Source organism: Stenella coeruleoalba, assembly GCF_951394435.1.
Source record: "Stenella coeruleoalba genome assembly, chromosome: 9".
In the NCBI taxonomy this organism is placed as follows: domain Eukaryota; kingdom Metazoa; phylum Chordata; class Mammalia; order Artiodactyla; family Delphinidae; genus Stenella; species Stenella coeruleoalba.
In genome coordinates this window covers 88,004,765-88,020,509 of record NC_137155.1, presented here as the reverse complement: position 1 = coordinate 88,020,509, position 15,745 = coordinate 88,004,765, and the positions used below count along the sequence as shown (strand labels likewise).

Here is a 15,745-nt window from a genome sequence, read left to right as displayed (position 1 = left end):
AGGCAACTCTGGGCTCAGTCGGCCCCCGGCGTCTACCAGGCAAGCCACCTGGCTCTTGCTGCAGCCCTTGCCCCTGGCGCTGGTGTGTGTGTGCGTGTGTGTGTGTGTGTACAGGGACAGCAGCCAGGTCTTTGCCGGGCTCTCTAACAAGTTCCGCAAGTCTGTTTGTTAAAGAAAAATTCCAGTGGGTGCATCCAACACATGGAACTCAAGTACAGAAATTATATTTATCCACCCCACTGCCAAGGAGATCACATGCCCCATGAGTCACTCCAGATGTGCTCAAAAACAGAGTCTCTCTGTGGAAGCCCAGTGCCCCAATCCCAGAGAGAGTAGGATTAACAGAGGTCCCGCTCCTGTCCTCCCCAGGAGGCAGCCCTTGCCTCTACCCTTCTGAGGCAGGAGAGGGCACCTCTGCAGGTCTGAAAAAGAAGGGGAGGTAAGCACAATATCGTCACACTGGGAGGACCAGTACGGGCATACCTGTAGCTCCTGGGGTCCCACTGGGTCTGAGGGCGACTTTTCACCTTTCTGGAGGAAAAGATGTGTTGGAAGACGTTGCTGCTTCTGCTGTTGTATTATGACGCTCAGGCCACTCTGTCGCACAGGTGGAGCAGGGGTGAGTTGCTTTTAATTTATTTGTTTGCTGGATGCTCATTCTTCTTTCTTCGATACAATTAGGAATTTGGGGGGAAGCATGGAGAGAGCAGGAAGAAATTAGAAGCCCTGCACCCTCCTTTTATCTCATCTCTGCCAATTGCTTGATGCTTCTCGACATGCTAGAAGGTATTAGAAGGTGACGGGGGAAATGACACCAAAAAATCAAAGTTGCTGAGGGAACTGGGTCGAGGGGGAGAATGCAGAGAGCATCCCTTTCTGACAGGCCAGAGGGAAGTCATCTTTGCTTCTTATAATGTGGACAGACTCCCTTGAGTACCCCCCAGGCTGCTGCAGCTGGGCAGGGCGTGCGGGGAGCAGGTGCTCGGGACTGATACTGACATGAAGGGACTGGGGGTGCTGACCGGCAAGAGGCCTGCTACCTGGAGGGAGTGGGGTGTCCACGTGGAGGGCTCCACGCTGCTTCCTGAGCAGCAGTGGATGCATCTTTCCAGCTGGAGAGAGCTGGTCCAGCAGCAGGAGAGGACGAGTAGCCCCTCAGCACCCTCGTGTCTGCCCGGCTGCTACCGCCCTGGCCAGCCCCCTTGGAAAGGAAGGAGCCCAGCAAGGCTGCTCCCCACGGCCGGCTTCCTTGCTCTCGGGACACAGCTTCTCAGAGCCGGCCTGGCATCGTTTATGGCTCCCGTGGGCAGACACTGGCGGCATCTCCAGTCAATGAGGGTTTATCACTTAGGAAGCAAGGGACCAATAGTGCTGACTGCTCCACACTGATCTGAACTGAGATCTCTCCACTGCCTAAAGTCAACTGAGGTCTCTCTCCTGGAAAGAACTGGAAAAAGAAGTCAGGCTCACTGGTGTTTCCAGAGATCCAAAATAGGGTGACGACTGCACAGCAACAAAAGGATGAGCCCCCTGGTTCTCAACGAGAGTGTCAGGGAAGGAAGGGACGGCCAGCTGGGGCGCAGAGCAGACGTGAAACCGGGGAAAGAAAAAGCCAATGCACTTGTTAGGGTTTTTATTCCCTCACACACACATCTCCCTGCTCATCACGTGCACAGACTCTGGGGGCAACACCCGGAAGCACAGAGCAAAGAGACCTTGGCGCTGTGTTCTGCCACTTACCCCTGTGTGACCCTGGGGGCCTTCCTTAACCTGCCTATTAAAAAAGGATGATAATATCCACTCTTTAACGCACAGGCTGTTAGAAAGCCAAATGAGATGATTTGATTTGCTACAAGGCTTGTAAACACAATAGGCACATGATGAGCTATCCTGCAAGGAACTCAAAGATTTAAGTTTTGCCTCTCATTGGCTGTGTGATGTCTGGGAAGACTTAACCTCTCTGAGCTTTAGTTCATGAACAGATAACATATTAACAGTAACAAAACCTGACCCTCACTGTGTTGTCATGGGAGGGTCATATTGAAAAATGTAAATAAACGCTTTGTAAGTGAGGAGCTATATAAATGTCAGCTATTACCTACCACTTAAAAAAGGAAAAAATTTCATGAAAGAAAGTCTGAGGTTCTCAACAGAAAACTATCGGTTCTATAGCAACGTCCTGAGAGCAGCTGCTCTGGCTGCACCCCTCCTCACTGGGGAGGGTCTGCCCCCCAATAATGATAACAATCTGTATAAAGACACAAGGCCAACACAGCTGAAACAGAGGCCATGGCGAGGCAGCTGATGCTAAGTGCTGGATTAGCCGTTCATATCAGTGTTCGGGGCCAACAAATGACGCGGAGCCCTTCCAACCATCATCAGAAGTCTTCCACGTAGTTGATTTTTTTTTTTTTCGTTTTCAACATTTTTTTCTAATCATAAAAGGAATACACAATTGCCCTTTTTTTATGATGGAATGGGAGACACACCCAGAGAAAAACCAATTTTTCCAAATGTATTAACTGTTCCTTTCACCTGCATCCTTACCCCAACCCTGCCCCCCACCCCAGTGCTAGGCCTAATTTAGAAGAATTCCCTCTGGAAACAGTCAGAGGGCGACTTCTCCCTACAAAACTCCTCCTCCATCCCCCCCAGCACCACCCCCTGCCTCCACGGGTAGAAGTGTGGAAATAAACCCAAAAGGAATACACCCTGCCATCAGGACATCTTTTTTTTCCTACCTTTCTCCCAGCCTCTCCCTCGGCGCTCTCTAGGATTCCGCTCTGGGAGGCGGCTCCCTGTGCCGGGATGGCTGCTCCAGCCCCACCGCCTTGATTAAGACCAAGGGACCCACCTGTGGTTAGCGAGGCTGCTGGGAAGTGGACACACCTGGCCCAAGTCCCAGCCCCACCCAGGTCCTGCCGGCACACCGCCTGGGGGGCTGCAGGGAACTAGCCAGTCTTAAAAAAAAACATACACGTATTAATTCCTATAAGTATCTGATTTTTATTAAATACATATGTTATTTCTTTGACAAGCAGTTTCATAAGGAAGGGTGGCCCTGCAGTGGTGGAATGTATGTCATCTTCACGTGTCCAGTTTAGTGCTGTGTGTGTTTTCAGTCGTCAATATTCCGTGAAGGGAAGGGCCCCGGATGGGTGTTTTCAGTAAGTGTCAACTGACTCACTGGTCCAGCATGACTAAGCGGCCACCTCATTCACTCCATGGTCACTGCCTTAGGAGGCGTTATTCTGACCACTAACAGGTAAGAAAGCTGGAGGATGGGGGAGAACTTAGCACTCCCCAGATCCCTCAGCCGGAAGCTTAGAGCTGGATCTCACTCCCCCAGCCCAGTCTGCAGAGGCAGAGTCTCAATGTCCTCACTCACACCCCTCCATCCCTTCCAGGTGTTCCCCCTGGGCGGTGGCACATTCTGGCCAAGGGGAGCCAACACACAGCAGCCCTTTCAGAAGCACTCAAGGGGACCCCAACACACGGGGCCAAGGTCCTGGCTACCTCAGAACATCACTGTGTTTCTGAAGGGCTGGCTCAGGAGCAAAAAAGTAAATGACGGGCTTCCCTGGTGGCACAGTGGTTGAGAGTCCGCCTGCCGATGCAGCGGACACGGGTTCGTGCCCCGGTCCGGGAAGATCCCATATGCCACGGAGCAACTAAGCCTGTGCGCCATGGCCGCTGAGCCTGCGCGTCCGGAGCCTGTGCTCCACAACGGGAGAGGCCACAACAGTGAGAGGCCCGCGTACGGCCAAAAAAAAAAAAAAAAGTAAATGACGTCAGTAGGATCTGGCAAAAGACTTTTTATAAATGAGAGCTTTTCCTTTCCACACCCACAGTCATTTCCATAGAGTTGCTTCAACTGATTCATTAAAAATATGGTTATATTTTGGTATGATATGGTCTACAGTGTGAATCCTTTCCAATAAGCTCTTTGGTACAGATGCTCTGCACAGTTACATGGAAACCATGGTCAGCCTTAATATTGTTCTTTTTTTTTTTAACCTATTTGGGAGATGGGAGAAGAGATTTTTATCCCATGTTATAAAAAGTCAAAGAGAAGATCAGGCTCAAAGCAAAAATAGGCTCTTCCATTTAGGGAGGCTTCTGCCTATACGTCTGGGCAAGAAAGCTTGAAGGAGGTAAGGCTTGGGGAGCAAGACAGGTGCAGGTGCAAGCCTTGACTGAGATAATTAAAAGTAGCTTCTCTGGGTATGAAGGGAACCCTTCTTTACTGTTGATGGGAATGTAAACTGGTGCAGGCACTACGGAGAACAGTATGGAGGTTCCTTAAAGAACTAAAAATAGAGTCACCATATGATCCAGCAATCCCACTCCTGGGCATATATCGGGAGAAAACCATAATTTGAAAAGTTACATGCAGTTCAATGTTCATAGCAGCACTATTCACAATAACCAAGACATGCAAGCAACCTAAATGTCTATTGACAGATGAATGGATAAAGATGTGGTACATACATACACAACAGAATACTACTCAGCCATAAAAAGGAATGAAATAACGCCATGTGCAGCAACATGGATGGACCTAGAGATTATCGTGCTAAGTGAAGTAAGTCAGAGAAAAACAAATATCATACGATATCATTTATATGTGGAATCTAAAATATGATACAGATGAACTTATTTACAAAACAGAAACAGACTCACAGACAGAGAAAACAAACTTATGGTTACCAAAGGGTGAAAGGCATGGGAGAAGGATAAATTCGGAGTTTGGGATTAGCAGATACAAACTACCATATATAAACTAGATAAACAACAAGGACCTACTGTACAGCACAGGGAACTATATTCAGTATCTTGTAATAACCTATAATGAAAAAGAATATATATGTGTGTGTGTGTGTGTGTGTGTATATACGTATGTCTGGATCACTTTACTGTACACCAGAAACTAACATAACATTGTAAATCAACTATACTTCAATTAAAAAAAAAAAATCGGTTTCTCCTAGACCCAAACAGTGGTTCCTCATAGATAAAGGGAGGGTGTGATGGAGACAGGAGAAGACATCTACTTTCTGATAATTATCCAGGACCTGTAACTGCAAATAAGTTCCAGAATCACCCTGTTAAAAAGAGAAGGATTTGGTGAGGCACTCTGAAAACAATGGAGTTGAGTAACAAGGAGAGTGAATGTGTTTCTATGGGATTGTTTATTCATTCAACAGTCACCGGCAGGATTTTAGGCACTGGGAATACAGCATTAACAAAACAGACAAAATCCCTTGCCCTTGTGAGCTGATGTCCTAGGGAAAGGAAACAGACAATAAGCACATATAGAAATAAAATACCTGGTTCATTGGATGGCAATAAGGTTGGGACAGATTAGAGGATATAAAGGATCACAAGTTTAAATAGGAGAGTCAGGGAGGGCCTCACTGAGGAGGTGACTTGAGACCTGAAGGAAACACAGGAGTGAGCCATGCAGTCTCCAGGGAAAGAGTATTCCAGGCAGATGGAACAGAAGTTCAAAGGCCCTGTGGCAGAGGCATGCTTGGTGAGCTCAAGCAACAGTGAGGAGGCCTGCAGCTAGAGGGGCACGAGCCAGAGGATAATAGCAGATGAGTGCAGAGAGGTAGTGAGAGGTCAAGTCGCACAGTACCTGGTGGCCATCTGAAGATCTTTGGCTTCTACTCTGAGGGAGATGGAAAGCCATAGAAGTTTCTGGGCAGAGAATTGACATCATCCAACCTATGTTTTCACAGAATCGCTTTACTTGCTGTGTTAAGAATACAATGAGGTGGACTTCCCTGGCAGGTCCAGTGGTGAAGACTCTGCGCTTCCCCTGCCAGGGGCACGGGTTCAACCCCTGGCAGAGGAACTAAGATCCCACATGCCACGTGGCGTGGCCAAAAAAAAAAAAAGAATACAATGAGGAGGATGAAGTTGGCAGCCAAGGATGGAAACAGAGACACCATTAGGAGAAATGTTCAAGGTTTGGATCAGGTGGCTAGCTGGGATGTGGTAAGAAGTAGCCAGATTCCAGATCTATCCTGAAGGTAGAGCCAACAAGATTTGCTGATTAGTGGGGTGTGAGATGTGAAAGAAAGAGAAAAGGCAAGGATGACTGACAACTCCCAGGTTTTGACCTCAGCAGCTACAAGAGATGGGAAGACAGCAGACAAAGCAGGAGGTGCGGAGCAGGTGTGATGGATGGCGGGGCTTGGGACTGGGTTGGAGATCAGGAGAGACAACTATTACGAATCCAAAAGGAGACTCTCCCGCAGGCAGCTGCATATCTAGAAGTCGGGCCCGGAAATACACAGCAGAACATCCTTACGAAGTCAGTGTGGCTAGTGAGAGGGGAGAGACCCAGGCTGCGGCCAGGAGTCTGCAAGGCGAGGAGACGGAGGGGAAGGAAGAGCGGCCAGCAAGGGGGGATTTTTTTTTAAAGCAGCAGCAGCAACGTGTTTTCATGCTGCCTTGAAAGATCGGTAGAGAGGGGAAAATTAATGATGGGGGAGAGAAAAGTGGAAAGGTGAGCGACAACTTTATTGGAGCCCTCGTGCACACGGGGACAAGTTGGCTCGAGATAAGAGCAGGGACACAATAACAGAAGGGAAGTCAGAGGACCTGGGCACGAGGCCGGTAACTGGTTTGAGGGGAAAGGAGGAGGTGTGAAATCATCATCCACGTCACGCTAAAATAGAGTGAGGGGAAGCAGGAAATACGGGTAATGGTCAGGCAGCATTTCGGGCCCCTCCTGAAAATAACGATCACGAATTTCAAGTGAGACCACTTAACCCAGGTGCAGGTGTGGAACAGGTAAAGAGATGGGGTGTGCTTTTGCCTAGTGACTGCAAAGGAACGAAGAGGGAGCAAAGGAGACGAGGATTGGTGCAAGAGAATGATCATAGGGCTGTAGAAATTTGACCCTGTATATCACATTATCAATCAAAGGTAGAGATGTGTTTAAATATGTGTGATTCATTTAAGAGTATGTTTTATACCATATGCATTCATTCATTCCTAATTAACTACATGTATCCTTCCCGTGGCTACACACAACTGAAGAACGCCCAGTCTTGGGGCAGATGCACCTACAATAAGATAGCGTGGTTCACCCTATTGGTGAGATTGGGGGTTTTTTGTTTGTATGTTGTTTTGTTTTGTTTTTAATTTTTATTTTATATTGGAGTATAGTTGATTAACAATGTTGTGATAGTTTCAGGTATACAGGAAAGTGATTCAGTTATACCTATACATGTATCTATTCTTTTTCAAATTCTTTCCCCATTTAGGTCATTACAGAGTACTGAGCAGAGCTCCCTGGGCTATACAGTAGGTCCTCGTTGGTTATCTATTTTAAATACAGCAGTTGGGTTTTGAAGCCCTTGAGACCTGGATTTTAATCTCAGGCCTATTACAAACAAGTTGGGTGGCCAAGGGCAAGTTTCTTAGCCTCCAAGTTTCTTCATCTATAAAATGAGCTGTGAATGTTTACCTCACAAAGTACATAAGGAAAGCACAAGCATGCTGACTGACGCACAGTGAGCTCATAAGCTGTTAGGATGTCCGGGCCCCACATCTGAACAACTTTGGCCTGAGGTCCAAATGTGTCTCTCAATAGAAGACACGGACAGAACATGCTAAGACACATGAATCCCTGGATCCCGTTCCTGAACTGAATTAGTGCATGGGGCGTGAATTTTAGCAAGTAAATTTTTTGTTCCATGCGGGTTGGTCCAGTGTTTCACAATGTCCCCTGAAGGCTCATGAGTCCGGGGGCTCGGGGACGAGGGGCTGGCCCCCTGCCCGAGGCTGGCCGGCACAGCAGACCTTCATGCAAGGCCATGGGGGAGTCTCTGGAGTCCCCTGATCACACTGAGTGGTCCTTGTGGGCACGTCCACAACCTGAAGAAACAGCCGGAGTGTGGGCTGGGTGTGGAGCGTTAAGTGAAAAAGGAAGAAACAAATCGGCCTAGTTTTACACCAGGCAGAAGACACACAAAGTCAGTGATCTTAACAACACTGTCCCAGCAGCCTTCCTGCCCAAGGCTCCACACTCAGGTGGTGCCCAAGAGGGAGTGGGATCCTTCTGCCAGTCTCTGGCCTCCCCACCCCGTTCGCCTCTCTCCCTTCTCCCTCCGAGAGAGTGCAGCCGCTAACAGCCGTCCAGCGGGAGCATTCAGGCCTCAGAACTATCAGCCTCACGAAGACTGGGCTGCCCAAAGCTGCTTATAATCGCTCACAGCGAGGACGGAGTCGAACTTAAAATGACCTCATAAATTTGGGAGATGGGGCAGAAGGGAAAGGAAGGAAAACCAGCAAAGCCTGAATTGGAGAGTCTCCAGGGATGCTCTGTTTTGTTGTTGTTTTAATACCTAGTTTATTTTTAAAATCGTTCCAAAATATATATTGAGACTGCACTCAGTATATATATTGAGCTCTATGCAGACACTGAGGTCAGAAGCATAAAATTCATTCCCTCCCAGGAGCCAGCAGTAGACAGCAAGATGTGAAATGTATAGAAAGGATGCAAGAAGAAGATAAAAAGAATTAAGGAGATGGAGAAGGAACACAGCAGTGTATGGTGGGGTCCCAGGGAAAGGGCCGTTCTTCTAACGACGTGGGAGCCGGTCTGGTTTAAAGGTCTGCGTGTGTACCTCTCGGAGTTGGTCAGCTCTTGGTCGGGTCATTTGCATTCTGGCAGGGTCCGGCCTCTGTCATTATGGACAAGGACCTCTGGAGTGGCTAGTCGTTTAACTTCTTACCTGAATGTTTCGACGTGGGCCCGACACAGCTTATCTCTCGCCCACCACCGGCAGCATCTCCAGTGGGGATGAATCCAGGTCTCCAGACCTAGCCTCATGCATAGGAGGTCAGACACGGGCAGATGCCGAGACGCCTGCCCCAGAGCTGGCTGCACGTCACAGCCCAGAGGGCCATAAAAGCCCCTCCCCCACACACACCGTCAGAGCAGCCACAGCAACGTGAGGGGCACCCGTGGAAGGTGGGAAGAAGGGGGAAGGGGTCCATCTGTGAGACTCCGGGGCTCCCCACATATACTTTCTGAAGCAATGATCAGCCCTAGTCCAGAGGTTGAATTGTTTTTTAACAATCTTCCCCAAACTGTGTTATTATTTTAAAAATTATGAGAACAAGGCCTCCTGGAAGCAACATTTCCATTATTAAGCCCAACTTTGCATCAGGAAGTATTTTCTTCCTAACTCTTGAGAACTAGGGGTCCACCAGGGGTGTGCATGTTAAAGGAAGTAGCTGTTCGCAGAGAAGCAATTGAGTGAAGAGCGTGTAGGTCTGGCCTTGAATAACTTCCCGGGAGGCAGCAGAAAGGGCCCCGTGCCAGGACCTTGTTCCCTCCTATCCCCTTCACCTGCTGCAGTGTGAATATTTTTAAAGGGAACAATACCTTTCATTTCACAATAACAGAGAAGACATAAAGGAGTTGCTCTCAATCCTACCTTGAAAAGGGGTTTCATGGTAAGAAGGAATAGGCCGCATCTTGGTCCAGGACCAGTTCTGGTCCTAGTGTCACCTCCCACCAAGGAGAAAGTAGGGTCAAAGTACACCCCTCCTTGTGCCGCCACTCTCTTGTCTCCGAGAACACGAGGGCCTTGGTCTCTTCAGATGCCCCTATAAGGCCTCATCGGATGGGAGTGAGCTCTGAATTCTAGCCAGGCACCAGCTGCTTGGTGGTGGGTCTGGGTAACCCAGTGGTTATGGACACTGCCTGCCCGTTGTAACACCGGGGAGCTGTCAGAAGTCCCAATGCCTACATCCACCCCAGAGATGCCCATGAACTGGCCTGGGAGGCGGCCTTGGGCGTGTAGGTTTATAAAGCTCCCAGGTGATTCTGACGCACAGTCAAGGCTGGGAAGCATTGGGCTGAATTGGGAGCATCCGCTCAGCAGGAACAGCTCCTTCTACACAGGCTTGGGTCAAGCACCTTCTGACTGGCAACCTGGCTGCCATTAGAAGTACCTAGGAAGCTTTCAAAAAGTTGACTGTCTCAATCACATCCTAGTCACTTAAATCAGAACTACTGGAGCTGGGACCCACACACCCTGGGCGACTCTAATGTATGGTCAAGGTTGTGAACCTGTGGAGTAGGAAGGAGATGCCTCGCCCTCCTGAGCTCCACCTGAGACCAGAGGCAGAGGCTGTGAGTGAGCAGAGGCTAAGGCCTTCTCAAGTCCTAAAATCTATGATTCTGTGGGAAATGGGCACTTTTCTGGCAAAGAGAACAAATCCTGCTAAAATTCTGGGCCAGGAACTATTGCTCTGGAGTTTGTAGGCTCCATCCCCCAAGATGGTCTGCAGAAGCAGGGCTAACCCTCTGCCCGTCAAGGCCCCCATCAATGCAGGGATGCGGTCTGCCAACAACTGCACCTTGTGGGCACCCTGGAAACCTGCCAGGCTATGCTGCACAGGCATAAACATGAAAGCACATTGATCCAAGCCCCTGAGGAACTTGTGGGCTAGATAATAAACGGATTACAGAGAAAGCAATATTACAGCCAACCGGCTTTTCCAGGAGGTGGGAGATTCCTACCAGTGTCCTTCACGTTGAAGATGTTTCATTCTTATCACTTCTAATAGAAATCCTTGCTTATGCAGTTCCCTTCTTCAACACAGTACTCTGGACATCACTGGACACTATCTTGATGGCCCAAGGGCGCCATTATCAAGAAGCAGAGCTGTCATGTATGGTTACGCAAATTGCGCTTTGCACAACTTCCGGGGGCCCTACTTACCTCGAGGTCTCACCAATTTTTACAGTTATTGCCCAGTTTTCTGGTAAATCACAACCAAGTGTCTTAAAGAAGCTGCCCCTTTTTCTCGCAGCTCCACCACCACTTGGAGTCAGTCACTTTCAAGACTGGATGGCTAACCTTGGGGTTCGCCCACGGGAGAAGCCAGCGCACGCTGCAGCCCGGCGAGCTCACTCTTTTTTTCTTTCAGCCGTGCTCTTCCCTGCCGCCCACCGGCCAAAGAGATCCTCGTCGGTGCCCTTGAACCCCGTCCTGCAGAGCTCCCTGGAGGAAGTAGAGCTGCTCTATGAGGTAGGCAGAGGGGAGAGTGGGCCACGCAAGTAACTCAAAAGGCATTGCTCCTTCTCTCTATTTTTTGGAGAAGTGACCTGAGCCCCTGAAAATGAGTGACCTCTGTTGCCCGGGGAACTGGCCTAGACTTGTGTGTGGAGGTAGTGGAATCCTGCCCATCCCAGAGGAAAGTGTTCCTCGCACCCCCTTCTCCTTTCCCGCATGCCGTCCCAGGGAAGGTTGGCATTAGGGGTTTCGTCGAGGCAAAATTAGAGATTTAGGCTTGGCCCAGAGGCGCCTCTACCTGCACCCAAGCAACAGAGCGGGGCAATATTCCCCAGCCAGAGCTTTAAGCCAGGACTCACCAGCAGCGCCCAGGCAATGCCAAACCTATTGTCTGAGTGGAGCTGTGTCTCAGTAACCTCATACTGTGACAGCCCCATTTTTGAATCTGGGGCCGCCCCAAAGGCTCTCTCCCTCTGCCTCTCATACCTCTGGCACCAAGACCCCACTTCTCCTCCAAACCACAGGTAACTTTACCCAAGGCCGCTTGGTTAGGTTCAGTGACAAAATACCAGGTTCGAGACCTAAGCTTTAGTCCTGGTTCTGCCGCCCATCAGCTACGTAACCTTGCATAAGCCACCATTTCTCCCTGGGCCTGAATCTCCTCAGCTGTTAAAGGAGGGACTCCAAAGATCGCCAAAGTTCCCCTCCTGTCTGGACGCCCTCTGACATCCTGCATGTACTAGGACTGTCTGACTAAGAAGGGGACAGCCTGCTATAGTCAAGCAGCTGAACCAGGCAGAAGATTTCAAATCCTGCCTTGGGGAACGAACTGGAAAATGCGTAACCTCTGCCAGGTCATGAACGTGGGAGTCAGAGCAAGAGGCCTGTTTTAGGAAGATAACAGACAGTAGCGCGCAGGATGGATGAGAGCCGGGGGAAGCCAGAGACAGAGGGGAGAGTTAGGACTCCGTCTAAATGGTACTGATGAGGTTCCTGATATGAGCCTGGCACTGAGCAGGGGGTGCCTGTGACAGACCTCACCCCTACTCTTAAAGAACAGTCGAGAAATGAGGGCAAATCTCTGCAGCACACTTAATTCCTAGCACAATTCTCTGCAGCCTTCTAATTCCCAGCTTCTGATTTTAAATTATCCAAAATAGTCAGTCTGCGCTTTAGAAGATCTTTGGTGGGTGGGAGGGAGGAAGGAGAGAAGGGGGTGATTCGGGACACTAGAAACAACAAAGAGTCACTTAATAGGGGCCTTGTACCAGGCACAGTGACAGGTGTCACTCATATTTGTCTTATTTACTCCTCACAATATCCCAGTGAAGTACTGTTGTTATTAATCATTCCACAGAGGAAGAATAGGAGGCTGAGAGAAGTTAGGTGACTCGTCCGAGGTTACGCAGGTGGTGGGAAAGTCAGGACTGGGACCCAGGCCTCTCGATTCCAAAGCTCGTTGCAAGTCACCTCCCTACATGAACGCACGTGATCGTGAATCCAGTGATGTCCTCCACAGCGAGTGCCTCATGCTTTTCCACACCCCATGTTTCCCCCCAGTTCCTTCTGGCTGAACTTGAGATCAGCCCTGACCTGAAGATCTCCATCAAGGACGAGGAGCTCTCCTCCCTGCGGAAGGCCTCGGACTTCCGCGCCATCTGCAATGATGTGATCCCCAAGAGCATCCCAGACATCCGGCGGCTGAGCGCCAGCCTCTCCAACCACCCAGGCACCCTCAAGAAAGAGGACTTCGAAAGGACAGCGCTGACCCTGGCCTACACAGCCTACCGCACAGCCTCGTCCCAAGGGCATCAGAAGGATATCTGGGCCCAGTCCCTCCTTAGCCTTTTCCATGCCTTGAGGCATGACTTAATGCGGTCCTCATGTCCCAGAGCATCTCCCTGAGAGACTGGCTGGCACCAGGACCGGGGAGCAGGGACCAGCACACAGTAATCCAGAAATTCTTCATTCTCTACTCCATTTACAGAGACCAGCCACAAAACACATACCACCAACTCAGAGCAGCAAAGATAAAACAAGAAACACCGATGCTCTTTGCCCCTTGTAACTTCTTGACAAGCATAAGATTGTGATTCGTATCAATAACGTGACCTGGGCTGGAAAAAAGGGCTGGAATGGTAATTCAAGATGCCTCCAGAGGCTGAATGTTTTGCCTGGTGAATTGCAGGAGTCTAAGATATGCTTTAACATTGAGTGACTGTAACACAAACACCCAAGAGTGAGGACAGAGCCAGGAGAGACATAACAGAAGTCTGGGCATGGCGGGAAAGTGGGGGACAGATTTCTTTGGTCCTAAGAGATCAGAATGCTGGATTGAATGAACACCTTTCCAAAGTTCTGTAGTAAGATATAAAGAAACTAGAGCTATAGCCAAATAAATACATTGTTAACCAAGGATATACTTCTCAACTTTTCCCAAAGTCCCCAAAAAGAATCAGTCAGAAAATCAGTTATGACCTATATATCTAGACTCTTCTTTCCTGAAGCCTGGTCTAATGTAGAGGAGAAACATGAAGGGGGCCAACAGAAATGCTACTGTCATGCCTTGCCTTTTGAACAGAGAAACCAAGCTAATGCAGAGAGGGTCATCCTAACGAAAGAGGTGGCACCAGTGCCACGGCCTGCCTATCCTAATGCTAAAATTATTGAGCATTATCAGAGAATTAAGTGCTCCAAACAAAAATGATTTTCAGATGACAGAATTTTACCCTTTCAAAGGCCAAAACTTTCATTTTAGCAATATTGACTGGATATATATGAAAGCCAGTAAGGTTGAATTTAGTATATTGGAAACATTCTAATGAAGGAGTTAGATGAGATCATCTCTAAGATTCCTCTACTTCTGAAATGTTCACAAGCATTCAACTAACTGTGAGATATTACAGGGAGGACACCTGGACCTGAGATGTCTCTGCTGGACTGTTTGTATCAACCCTGAAAGGTCCCAGGCTTTCTTTCTTTTTTTTTTTTTTTTTTGCGGTACGCAGGCCTCTCACCGCTGTGGCCTCTCCTGTTGCGGAGCACAGGCTCCGGACGCGCAGGCTCAGTGGCCATGGCTCACGGGCCCAGCCGCCCCGCGGCACGTGGGATCCTCCTAGACTGGGGCACGAACCCGTGTCCACTGCATTGGCAGGCAGACTCTCAACCACTGCGCCACCAGGGAAGCCCAGTCCCAGGCTTTCTTAACTCTGAATCTGGTGTGAGTTTTTCTGTTGCCTTCCTCACTGTCAGGCGATAAAAGTAGCATTTTCTTTGCTACCAACATAACTCGCCCTTTGCAATTTGTTCTTTCTTACTGGGCATCGCCTGAAAAATAAGATAGCAAGTCTTGTTATAATTCCACATTAAATAAGAGTTAATAGATGAAGGTCCCTGCTAGGAGTAAAGCACCTGGGTCCTAATAAAGATTCCTCACCAGCTCAGAGATCTTTCCAGCTTCTCCGAGGTTTACAGCTGGGTTCTGGAGGCTAAAGCTGCAGGAAGTCTGATCTTTGAATAAACAAGGATTCACTGGGCTAAATTTTTTATTCTGAAATGGGTATCTGACAATTGTCACTGAATGAAGATGAAAGCTGGTCTGGACTTCTTTAGAATCTTTGAATAAGTGAGCCTCGCCTAGCAGTGCAAGCTGCATGATCTTTTGAAGTAATACCAGGATGCAGGAACAAGGTGTTTATCATCAGAGAAAAATCCCACTTTGCATCCCGATGTCCTCAGGCTCAGAAGACTAATCAGCCCCTCTGGTTCTCACTCCCTGTGGCTATATTGATCTTTTACCTCCCTCAAATGCAGACTCTGATATATGCTTTTGTGTTCAATTTTTCTCTTTCTAAGATTGCATGTTCTCTTTCATGCAGTCACTCCACTTGCCTCTTTCTTTTCATTGCAGTTGGTGTCTCTGCTGTTCTGTCTTTGGGTCCGGTTCTGATTATCTTCATATCCATTCCTCGAGGCATCTCCCAGTTTCTCCTGCTTGACCTCTCGCTGCCTCTACTTGCCCGTACTCTGTTGCTCACTGTCTCCTTTGGGGATCACTGTCTGATTAAAACAAAGTCAAGACAGAGGTACAGACAAGTTTGGGATTGCCCAGAAAGTAGATAAGCCTCACGGCCTACCTTCAGTATTTGTGCTTTTCCTGGATGTGGGCTGGAGAAGGGCTCAGCAGGGCCTCAATCCTTAGACACTGGGCAATACTCTTAACAGTCAGAGTCCTGCATACACCCTGGCGCTCCACCCCTATCAGAATGGATCTGAGAGCTTTCTTCTAGGCACCAGGAGGAAAGACCCACCCTTGTCGTCCCTGCCTACCTTGTTAGGATACACATGCTCCCAGGGGTAGGAGATCCGTGAATGGGAGGGTGGTTCCCAGGACCAGTGATAGCAATGGCGGTTCATTCACCCTGCCACAAAAAATTAAAGGCACATTTGTACTGATAAATTGGGTCCATACTTAGGTGGCAAGCAACTGAAAAAAGGAAAGAAAGAAGAAGGGCACAACCTTTTTTTTTTTTTTTGTATGCGGGCCTCTCACTGTTGTGGCCTCTCCCGTTGCAGAGCACAGGCTCCGGACGCGCAGGCTCAGCGGCCATGGCTCACGGGCCCAGCCGCTCCGCGGCATGTGGGATCTTCCCAGACCGGGTCACGAACCCATGTCCCCTGCATCGGCAGGCGGACTC

At 49.0% G+C, this 15,745-nt stretch overlaps 1 protein-coding gene across 1 annotated transcript; it reads left to right on the top strand.

Annotated features, from left to right (window-relative positions):
• Positions 1-237: 237 nt before the first annotated feature.
• FAM180A (family with sequence similarity 180 member A) lies at positions 238-15,037 on the top strand. The gene is made up of 3 exons (XM_079931658.1): positions 238-619; positions 10,963-11,063; positions 12,609-15,037. Exons 1-3 carry the CDS (start codon positions 544-546, stop codon positions 12,951-12,953), a joined length of 522 nt encoding a protein of 173 aa, XP_079787784.1. The 5' UTR covers positions 238-543; the 3' UTR covers positions 12,954-15,037.
• Positions 15,038-15,745: the final 708 nt, after the last annotated feature.